Here is a 12,200-nt window from a genome sequence, read left to right as displayed (position 1 = left end):
TAGTATCACTTATGGGAAAGCACCTGGCCAGTGCTTGATACCCATGAAGCTTTCAGTAAGTTCTTTCAGTCAACAAATGTTTATTGAGCACTTATGACGTACCAAGTATTACTGTAGGCACTGGGATACATCAATGAACAGAACATCCAGAAACCCCTGTTGTCGTGGAACTTATTTCTAGTTTTCTTCACTTCCTTTGGTGTAGTAGTTTCTAGGAGGATAAGGCTAGAGTGGTAAAGTAGTTACAAGATGATACCATATCCTGTAGGCTGAACTCTTACTGGAACCACTCTTAACTGTTTTTAGGTACGTTTAGGTCATTTATCCACCTATTGTCTGGTCAGCTGTAACCAGGACAGAAGGGTTGTGTGGTACAAAGCACAGTGACCTATACATAAGGAAATGCTCAGAAGGGAGCAGGGGACAAGAAGGCATGACATGCACTCAGGTTTCCCAGAAGTGGGAAATGTTGCTAGAGGGCTTGGTGCATGGTTGGCCCAGAGGAATAGTTGAAGCCCAGCCAACCTTGGAGACAGTGGATTTTTGTTGGCTTCAGTCTGTACAGCTATATGCTCTTCATGAACAGTCTGGTCCTGGGACCAGAAAAATGCATTGATCCAGTTGCAATTTTAAATAGCTGATCATTAAAAGAATGGAGGTTGCTGGTGATAAATAGTTTCAGATGATTGGAGTCCAAGTTGGATAGAGAAGGAAAAGAAAGAAAGGAGTTGAGGAAGAAAAGAGGGACAGGGAGAAAATGGGATGGTCAAGAGAGTGGCAGTTTCTTTGAGATTGATGCAATGGGAAAGAGAGATATGTAAGAGATATATGGTTAGAGAGATAAGTCAGAAGATTATTGCTGTTTAAGAAGTCTGAGATGGAGCATCTCTGAATGATGAGATCTAGGGCATGGCTGTAGGAGTAGGTGGTTGGAGAGGAGGATAATGGTTATTGGAGTCAAGGAATTGTGAAGTTAGAATATTAGATTGACCAGTACCTGGGCGTGGTATTAGGAGTTAAGAGACAGTGAAATACTGCAAGCTAGGGGCTAAAGTTCTTAATGAAGAAAGGAAAATGAAAGAGAGATTGACATACAAGAGCCACAAAAAAAAGGAGAGAGGATGCTAAAGCAATATGGTATGAACCTCAAAAAATAAACTTTTGCTCCAAACCACTATTCTAGGGAAAAATGGTTTGGAAGCAGTCATGGTAAGCTAGGAGAATCCCAGTGCCTCTTCCTTGGTATCAAGGGTAGGGGAGAATGAAAAACTTCTGCCGGATAGGGCTCAAACGGAAACAATAAATGAGGTGAAAACCAGGTTTCACTTACATCAAGAAGAAGAAAACACAATTTTATAGTACATTCTACTACCTCAATGAAATATCACATCACTCTGAACAATCCTAAGCTTTCCCTTATCTTTTTTCCTAAAACAGCCATAATTCCAGGCATATATTTATCAGATATTTCTTGAGCACTTAGTAAGTGTGGACACTGTGGTATATATTGAGAGATATAAGGTATTTTTCCTCAAAAGTTTAAAGGCTGATGAGAGTATTATAGCTGGACACACCACCTTCCCAATCTTATTTTTCACTACTCCTAATCGTGTTATAGCAAGATTAAACCTGTGTAATATGTACCCTGCGTGTTCTTGCCTCCATTCCATTTCTCACGCTGTACTCTGCACTTTGAATACCCTTGCTTCTTAGCACCTGCAAACCCAAATCCTGTCTCCCATTTGGGACTTAGCTTATATTCTAATTCTTCCATGTAACTTCCCCTTACCTCTCAAGATGGTGTAATCTCTTATTTCACTGAACTTCTGAAACCATTTTATATGTTCATTACTAAAATAATGTCAGTATTTATCAATTCTAAGATATAATTTTTTTTACATTTTAACATCTCTGTTGCTAACTCTTACGAAATACCGTTTGGAGAGGCGGGGCAAGATGGCAGACTGGTGAGCTGTATGTTTTAGTTACTCCTCCAGGAAAGTAGGTAAAAAGCCAGGAACTGCATGGACTGGACACCACAGAGCAATCTGTCTTTGGGCATACTTCATACAACACTCATGAAAACGTGGAACTGCTGAGATCAGCAAAATCTGTAAGTTTTTGCGGCCAGGGGACCCGCGCCCCTCCCTGCCAGGCTCAGTCCCGTGGGAGGAGGGGCTGTCAGCTCCGGGAAGGAGAAGGGAGAACTGCAGTGGCTGCTCTTATCGGAAACTCATTCTACTGATTCAAACTCCAACCATAGATAGACTCAGACCAGACACCAGAGACTCTGAGAGCAGCCAGCCCAGCAGAGAGGAGACAGGCATAGAAAAAAAACAACACGAAAAACTCCAAAATAAAAGCAGAGGATTTTTGGAGTTCTGGTGAACACAGAAAGGGGAAGGGCGGACCTCAGGCCTTGAGGCGCATATGCAAATCCCGAAGAAAAGCTGATCTCTCTGCCCTGTGGACCTTTCCTTAATGGCCCTGGTTGCTTTGTCTATTAGCATTTCAATAACCCATTAGATCTCTGAGGACGGCCGTTTTTTTTTTTTTTTTTTTAAATCCTTTTTTCTTTTTCTAAAACAATTACTCTAAGAAGCCCAATACAGAAAGCTTCAAAGAATTGCAATTTGGGCACGTCAACTCAAGAGCAGAACTAAGAGAGCTCTGAGACAAAAGGCAATAATCCAGTGGCTGAGAAAATTCACTAAACAACACAACTTCCCAAGAAAAGGGGGGTGTCCGCTCACAGCCACCATCCTGGTGGACAGGAAACACTCCTGCCCATCGCCAGCCCCATAGCCCAGAGCTGCCCCAGACAACCCAGTGTGACGGAAGGGCTTCAAATAACAGGCACACACCACAAAACTGGGCGTGGACATTAGCCTTCCCTGCAACCTCAGCTGAATGTCCCAGAGCTGGGAAGGTGGAGCAGTGTGAATTAACAAAGCCCCATTCAGCCATCATTTGAGCAGACTGGGAGCCTCCCTACACAGCCCAGCAGCCCAGAACTGCCCTGGGGGGACGGCACTCACCTGTGACATAGCACAGTCATCCCTCAACAGAGGACCCGGGGTGCACAGCCTGGAAGAGGGGCCCACTTGCAAGTCTCAGGAGCCATACGCCAATACCAAAGACTTGTGGGTCAGTGGCAGAGACAAACTGTGGCAGGACTGAACTGAAGGATTAGACTATTGCAGCAGCTTTAAAACTCTAGGATCATCAGGGAGATTTGATTGTTAGGGCCACCCCCCCCTCCCCGACTGCCCAGAAACACGCCCCACATACAGGGCAGGCAACACCAACTACACACGCAAGCTTGGTACACCAATTGGGCCCCACAAGACTCACTCCCCCACTCACCAAAAAGGCTAAGCAGGGGAACTGGCTTGTGGAGAACAGGTGGCTCGTGGACGCCACCTGCTGGTTAGTTAGAGAAAGTGTACTCCACGAAGCTGTAGATCTGATAAATTAGAGATAAGGACTTCAATAGGTCTACAAACCCTAAAAGAACCCTATCAAGTTCAGCAAATGCCACGAGGCCAAAAACAACAGAAAATTATAAAGCATATGAAAAAACCAGACAATATGGATAACCCAAGCCCAAGCACCCAAATCAAAATACCAGAAGAGACACAGCACCTAGAGCAGCTACTCAAAGAACTAAAGATGAACAATGAGACCATAGTACGGGATATGAAGGAAATCAAGAAGACCCTAGAAGAGCATAAAGAAGACATTGCAAGACTAAATAAAAAAATGGATGATCTTATGGAAATTAAAGAAACTGTTGACCAAATTAAAAAGATTCTGGACACTCATAGTACAAGACTAGAGGAAGTTGAACAACGAATCAGTGACCTGGAAGATGACAGAATGGAAAATGAAAGCATAAAAGAAAGAATGGGGAAAAAAATTGAAAAAATCGAAATGGACCTCAGGGATATGATAGATAATATGAAACGTCCAAATATAAGACTCATTGGTGTCCCAGAAGGGGAAGAAAAGGGTAAAGGTCTAGGAAGAGTATTCAAAGAAATTGTTGGGGAAAACTTCCCAAATCTTCTAAACAGCATAAATACACAAATCATAAATGCTCAGCGAACTCCAAATAGAATAAATCCAAAAAAACCCACTCCGAGACATATACAGATCACACTGTCAAACATAGAAGAGAAGGAGCAAGTTCTGAAAGCAGCAAGAGAAAAGCAATTCACCACATACAAAGGAAACAGCATAAGACTAAGTAGTGACTACTCAGCAGCCACCATGGAGGCGAGAAGGCAGTGGCACGATATATTTAAAATTCTGAGTGAGAGGAATTTCCAGCCAAGAATACTTTATCCAGCAAAGCTCTCCTTCAAATTTGAGGGAGAGCTTAAATTTTTCACAGACAAAGAAATGCTGAGAGAATTTGCTAACAAGAGACCTGCCCTACTGGAGATACTAAAGGGAGCCCTACAGACAGAGAAACAAAGACAGGACAGAGAGACTTGGAGAAAGGTTCAGTACTAAAGAGATTCGGTATGGGTACAATAAAGGATATTAATAGAGAGAGGGAAAAATATGGCAAACATAAACCAAAGGATAAGATGGCCGATTCAAGAAATGCCTTCACGGTTTTAACGTTGAATGTAAATGGATTAAACTCCCCAATTAAAAGATATAGATTCGCAGAATGGATCAAAAAAAATGAACCATCAATATGTTGCATACAAGAGACTCATCTTAGACACAGGGACACAAAGAAACTGAAAGTGAAAGGATGGAAAAAAATATTTCATGCAAGCTACAGCCAAAAGAAAGCAGGTGTAGCAATATTAATCTCAGATAAAATAGACTTCAAATGCAGGGATGTTTTGAGAGACAAAGAAGGCCACTACATACTAATAAAAGGGGCAATTCAGCAAGAAGAAATAACAATCGTAAATGTCTATGCACCCAATCAAGGTGCCACAAAATACATGAGAGAAACACTGGCAAAACTAAAGGAAGCAATTGATGTTTCCACAATCATTGTGGGAGACTTCAACACATCACTCTCTCGTATAGATAGATCAACCAGACAGAAGACCAATAAGGAAATTGAAAACCTAAACAATCTGATAAATGAATTAGATTTAACAGACATCTACAGGACATTACATCCCAAATCACCAGGATACACATACTTTTCTAGTGCTCACGGAACTTTCTCCAGAATAGATCATATGCTGGGACATAAAACAAGCCTCAATAAATTTAAAAAGATTGAAATTATTCAAAGCACATTCTCTGACCACAATGGAATACAATTAGAAGTCAATAACCATCAGAGACTTAGAAAATTCACAAATACCTGGAGGTTAAACAACACACTCCTAAACAATCAGTGGGTTAAAGAAGAAATAGCAAGAGAAATTGCTAAATATATAGAGACGAATGAAAATGAGAACACAACCTACCAAAACCTATGGGATGCAGCAAAAGCAGTGCTAAGGGGGAAATTTATAGCACTAAACGCATATATTAAAAAGGAAGAAAGAGCCAAAATCAAAGAACTAATGGATCAACTGAAGAAGCTAGAAAATGAACAGCAAACCAATCCTAAACCAAGTACAAGAAAAGAAATAACAAGGATTAAAGCAGAAATAAATGACATAGAGAACAAAAAAACAATAGAGAGGATAAATATCACCAAAAGTTGGTTCTTTGAGAAGATCAACAAGATTGACAAGCCCCTAGCTAGACTGACAAAATCAAAAAGAGAGAAGACCCATATCAACAAAATAATGAATGAAAAAGGTGACATAACTGCAGATCCTGAAGAAATTAAAAAAATTATAAGAGGATATTATGAACAACTGTATGGCAACAAACTGGACAATGTAGAAGAAATGGACAATTTCCTGGAAACATATGAACAACCTAGACTGACCAGAGAAGAAATAGAAGACCTCAACCAACCCATCACAAGCAAAGAGATCCAATTAGTCATCAAAAATCTTCCCACAAATAAAGGCCCAGGGCCAGATGGCTTCACAGGGGAATTGTACCAAACTTTCCAGAAAGAACTGACACCAATCTTACTCAAACTCTTTCAAAGCATTGAAGAAAATGGAACACTACCTAACTCATTTTATGAAGCTAACATCAATCTAATACCAAAACCAGGCAAAGATGCTACAAAAAAGGAAAACTAGCGGCCAATCTCCCTAATGAATGTAAATGCAAAAATCCTCAACAAAATACTTGCAAATCGAATCCAAAGACACATTAAAAAAATCATACACCATGACCAAGTGGGGTTCATTCCAGGCATGCAAGGATGGTTCAACATAAGAAAAACAATCAATGTATTACAACACATTAAAAACTCGAAAGGGAAAAATCAATTGATCATCTCAATAGATGCTGAAAAAGCATTTGACAAAATCCAACATCCCTTTTTGATAAAAACACTTCAAAAGGTAGGAATTGAAGGAAACTTCCTCAACATGATAAAGAGCATATATGAAAAACCCACAGCCAGCATAGTACTCAATGGTGAGAGACTGAAAGCCTTCCCTCTAAGATCAGGAACAAGACAAGGATGCCCGCTGTCACCACTGTTATTCAACATTGTGCTGGAAGTGCTAGCCAGGGCAATCCGGCAAGACAAAGAAATAAAAGGCATCCAAATTGGAAAAGAAGAAGTAAAACTGTCATTGTTTGAAGAAATACCGTTTGTCATCAACTTTCTTAAAAGAACATAGGATGATATTGTATGAAAAAACATGAACTACTCTGAGTCAAAAAGTAGTTCAGAAGAATGAAGAAGCATTAGGAACATCTTAACCAATTTACTTTGCATATATTCTTTTATGTATATAATATATGATATGTGATAAAACTCTTCTAAGTAAGTTTTAAAAGCTTCTGTAATACAAAATAAAATTCTAAATAATAAAGCATTGTTTTATAGTTTAATTGACAGTGTTTTATCATAGTGTACATAAAATAATGTGACTTAAAATCATTAGTGTCTTAGACTGAAAGAAACGTGATAGTTAACTTTAATTTTGTGATTTTACATATATATGCCAGGCATTAAGAACATAGACCTTCCTTACTGTATCACATATACTTATATATAGTATCTAAATTGTATGTTAAACTACAAGCTCTTTAAGGGCAGAGTTTGTGTTTGTTTTATCTTTGATTCCTTTATAATACCTGGTACAGTGCTTTATATCAAATAGATGTAAAACACACATTTACTAAATAAATGGACTAAAATATGCAGTATGCTGTAGTAAGTGCCACCAAAAGGTAAAGTCCTGTATGAATAAACATCTACTGCTACATTGTCAGTTTCTGCTTAACTGTATTTTGTTAAAAGCATATTTAAATACGATGTTTGATCAGGTCCTTGGAATGGATCTCAGCTTAGGCCAGTGGTTTTGAAACAACTCTAAAGGTCTCTAGTAGAATTCTATAAACGTAGGTCTGGTTTGCCAGCTACATTTATGAGCAAGTTTGGTGATTCATTTTGATTGAGGCATAGAAATTAGTAAATAAAGACTTTCCCTTGGAGGACTAAACTGACAGTAACTTTTCCTAACAATGCAAACATTGTGTAGGAGACCAGGCAAATGCCTGTCTCTAAGAAATATAGTACTTTTTAAAATAGTATTGTTTTCTTCCCTCCAGTCAGTTTCTGTATGTGTATAATAAGTGCAGGGAAGTTTAAGGTAAATTATGTCTATATGACTTTTTTCTAGGAGTTTTTCCTTATTCTTTGGGCTGCAAGAAAAACAGGATATAACACAAGCAGTTTTCTTCAGTTAGCTAAATAGTTCTACTTAGAATTCACATAAGTTCATTTCCATGTTTCTCTAACAGAAGGAGAAACACTTAAGTGTTTAAAAGATACATGGCCTGGAAAAGCACTATGGTAGTCCATACTGATATTCACCAAATATTTCCAGTTCTCTTTCTGAACACATAGTAGGATTACACATCACTTCTCTTTCGAAGTTAGTTGTGGTCACATGATATATTTTGTCCAGTGAAATGATACCAGAAGTGACATGAGTCAACTCCAGACTAAAGCTTTATGAACCAGTGTATAATTTGCTACATTCCCTTTATCCTGCTGCAGGAACTGTAGAAGTACAGAGAATGAGCCTCCCTTACTCTAAGTCCCTGAGTAAAGACAGCATAAAGCAGACACCCTGCCCCCACCCGTTGACCTGCTTATGGACTTATAGCATGTTTTATGCCACTAAGATTTTAGGGGTTGTTAGAAAAGCATGACATAGCTTATCCTTATTGATACAGTCTTCACCCGAAAACAGTGAGCTTTGGTAGTAACTACAGAAATATAAAAGATTTGATGTGTTTCTTTTTCTTCCTTATGGAAATTCATGTTTATTGCACACAGTTTCTATAAGATGGTATTCATCTAAGAATAAATAAAAGGACTCATTTTCCATGTGTCAAAATATTTTTCTTGAATTACACCCTTTTCTCAAGACATTTTGATATACTTCATCTTCTGACAATAGAATTGTAAATTTCTTGAAGGCAGTCACCATCGTCATTCATTCTTTTCTTTTTTATTACAGATGTTGTGGGTTTACAGAACAAACATGCATAAAATGCATGGTTCCCATATACCACCCTATGATTAACACCTTATATTGGTGTGGTACATTTGATCCAATTGATGAAAGCACATTTTTATAACTTTACTATTAGCTAAAGTCCATGGCTTAACTTAGAGTTCACTGTTTGTATTGTGCAGTTCCATGGATTGAAAAAAATATATATTCTATAAGATTATAGCTATATAGATAGGTAGACAACCTAAAATTTCCCCTTTTGACCACTTTCAGATATATAATTTACTGCTCTTATGTTCACAGTGTTATGCTACCATCACCACCATCCACTACCAAAACTATTCCATTATCCCAAATAGAAACTCATTATATTTTAAGTCCTAACTCTCTATTCTCTACCTCCGCCCCATCCCCTGGTAACCCCTACTGTAGATTCTGACTCTAGGAGTTTGCTTATTCTAATTATTTCCTATCATGAGATCATACAATATTTGTCCTTTTGTGTCTGGCTTATTTTACTTAACATGATGTCTTCAGGGTTCATCCATATTGTCACATGTATCACAACTTCATTCCTTTATATAGCTGATTAATATTCGATTGTGTGTGTGTATCACATTTTGTTTATCCATTCATTGTTTGATGGGCACTTGGATTGCTTCCATCTTTTGGCACTTGTGAAGAAATTAGGTGCCAACAAAAAGTTTATCTTGGTCGTCAGTTCTTATCACATTACCAGGTGGTTGCAAGCAATTAATTAATTACAAAATTAAAAATTAAAAAAATAAAAAGCTAGATTCTGTTTCTAGCTTTCATTATAAAAATCTAAACATCTTTTGCAAAGGGAGTGCAGTATGATAAGGAGACAAAAGGCTCCTTTTTGATTTTCTGTCCCATCATCTTCTGCCTTTTAATTCTAGGGGTTCTTCAGCAAGCGCCTGAAAGGCTCCATCAAGAGGACCAAAAGCCAATCAAAGCTTGACAGGAACACGAGCTTTCGGCTTCCATCCCTTCGCAATACAGATGACAGGTAGGAAATTTACTTGCTTAAAACAGAGAAGGCAGTATTAGAGTGGGTTTTGACATGACGTGGTTTTTGTTCTTTTCTGATTTTTTATCAATGATAATTAGAAAGATCCAATACAAAATTTACTTTGTCGCCCTGCTCATATTGAGGCACCATACAAAATGTTGACTCAAATACCAATTTAAGAATCTTAAAATATTGAAGAATTTGTGGATACTTAGAACTAATTTCAGAATTGGTTGTGCTGTTTCTATAAATTGAGTTCTAGTAAACAATGTTGTATCTTTTTTCTGTAGAATGATTATAAAGTGACAATGATAGCTAACATTTTTTGAGTGCTGTACTAGATACTTTGTATACATTATCTTGTTTAATCTTTATAGTCACCATATAAGTACTATTATACCCATTTTATAGAAGGCACTGGGCACAGAGAGATTATGTAATCTTGCCCAAGATCATACAGCTAATAAATAGCAGAATCAGGACTTGAACTTGGGCAATTTGGCTCCACAGTCCATGCTCTTCACTGCTGTTTTTTTTTTTTTTTTTTTTTGAGTGTACAGCATTTGGAATCAATCAGTCTTACTGGTTTGAAATCACATCTGGAAGACATGAAGAAAGGAAGCCTGGATTTTAATAATTAGGACTACAAATTCGAATAAACCTAAAAAGCATGGCTTCCTAAGGATAACAGCTATCTACAGTTGTTGAATATGTGCTAGAGTACATTCTTAATTCTTCCTGTCCCCATACTGTTCAGATTTTAGGAAATGGTGTTTGTTGTTTCTTAACACATTATCAACATCAACAGTATTTATTGAGTGCTTCTACGTACCAGGCATTTTAAATATAGTCTCTTGTGTAATACTCACACCAACCCTATATATTATTATTATTTTACATAATAAAATCTCATCGTTTTACAGATGAGAAACTGGGGTTAGAGAGACTGAGAAACTTGTTCAAGGTTATTCAGCTAGTAACTAGTAGAACTGGAATTTGAACTCAAGTCTGCCTCTCATATTTGATACTTTTATTTATAGCTGTTTGTTTTTCCTAGTAACTGAAATTATTTTCAGTTATCTGCCTAGAAAACTGAAATAAAAATTATAAATTTTCCAGGTAGAGAATTAATTTCCTTATTTTATAGACAAGAAACTTGTCCCCTGATACATGCAGAGTTGATGAGGGACTCCTATGTTGTCGGTTACTTTTTACTGAACCACATTAGAGGTGCTCGTAACTGATAAACAGCTAATTTTTCTTTCCATGTCTGTTTCCTTAGTTTCCTATTATCCTACAATTTTCTTCATTCCAGAAATTCAAAGCAGTTAAAAATGTCTCAATAAAATGGAAAAAAAATAATTTTTCAGAGTTTTGGTTTTGAAGAACAAGGATGCTGTACAGCAATTAAAACACTCCCAATTCAATAGCCAACTTCTTAAACTCTGCAGCATTATTTAGAAACTTGGGAGACAAGATATTTTGTATAGTGTACTTTTTTTTTTTTTAATTCTGCTCTAAATATTACCTTCTGTATTTCAAAGTGCCCTCTCCTCTTCCAGTTTGCTTTAGGTAACCCATGGGAATTCCTGGGTTCAATTACCAAGAGATGATATTCAACTAGAGTCCTTTATATTGTTATTGTATAGTTAGTGCATTTTTAGTGACCTAAAGTTGTTATATGTACCTCCGTGTTGTTCTGTTCAATCAACAGAAATACCTTTCTGTTTGAAATACAGTACAATAAGAAAGTGCTAGTAAATCTCAAATATTAGGTAACGATTTTTTAATTTTTTTAAACTCATTTGAATTATACAGGTTTCCTATACAGGAATTTTTTTTTTTTTAATATAGCGGGCTTTCAAAAAAGAAAAGATCTTTCAAAAAGAAGCCTTAATTTTTGAAAAACTAAGAGAAGTCTTTCTAAGCAATGAAGAAAAGACCAATGTATTTGACTTTACAAAATATAAAAACTTCTATGAAGCAAAAATAAATGCATTAAAAATGACAAATATAAAAAAGTGAAATATTTTTGCAGTATAGAAGACAAATAAAGGCTTACTGCTTTTAATATATAAGTTTATATAAAAGCAATAAGAAAAGATGAATACCAAAATAGAATAATAGCAAAGAACCAAACATAAATCATAAAAGAATACAAATGGCATAAACATGTTTTGTTTTAGTGCTCAACCTCACTAATGAGCAAAAGAATTCAAAATAAAACAATGAAATATTCCTTTTTACTTAGCAGCTTAGCAAAGATAACATTGCCCACTGTTGACAGCATGTGGAAAAAACAGACATACTGCTTTGTGGAAATATAACCCTTCAGGAGAAAAAGTTGGAAATAAACATTAAAAGCCTGGAAAATTTTATATACTTCAATCCAAAAATTACATATTTAGGAGCTAAATAGAAAAGTGTGTATATTATGAGTTCTTTGAGACTTTATGATACTGAAAGCAGCAAATTACCTAAATGTCCATCAATGGAGTTTGGTTAAGTAAATTATAATAAAGCCATATAATGTAACACTATGAAGCCAGTAGAAAGAATGAGGTATATCTATATAGATA

General features: G+C 36.8%; 1 protein-coding gene across 6 annotated transcripts in view; it reads left to right on the top strand.

The window, feature by feature from the left end:
• Positions 1 to 12,200, top strand: part of RASAL2 (RAS protein activator like 2) — a 531,908-nt gene that overhangs the window by 439,613 nt on the left and 80,095 nt on the right. For all 6 annotated transcript variants that reach the window (XM_037825276.1, XM_037825274.1, XM_037825275.1 and 3 more), the window contains one exon: positions 9,509 to 9,618. In XM_037825276.1, the coding sequence (XP_037681204.1) occupies positions 9,509 to 9,618 (110 nt within the window). The remainder of the gene's footprint in view (positions 1 to 9,508; positions 9,619 to 12,200) is intronic.

This window comes from Choloepus didactylus, chromosome 2, assembly GCF_015220235.1.
Source record: "Choloepus didactylus isolate mChoDid1 chromosome 2, mChoDid1.pri, whole genome shotgun sequence".
In the NCBI taxonomy this organism is placed as follows: Eukaryota; Metazoa; Chordata; class Mammalia; order Pilosa; family Megalonychidae; genus Choloepus; species Choloepus didactylus.
This window is presented reverse-complemented; position numbering and strand designations above follow the sequence as displayed.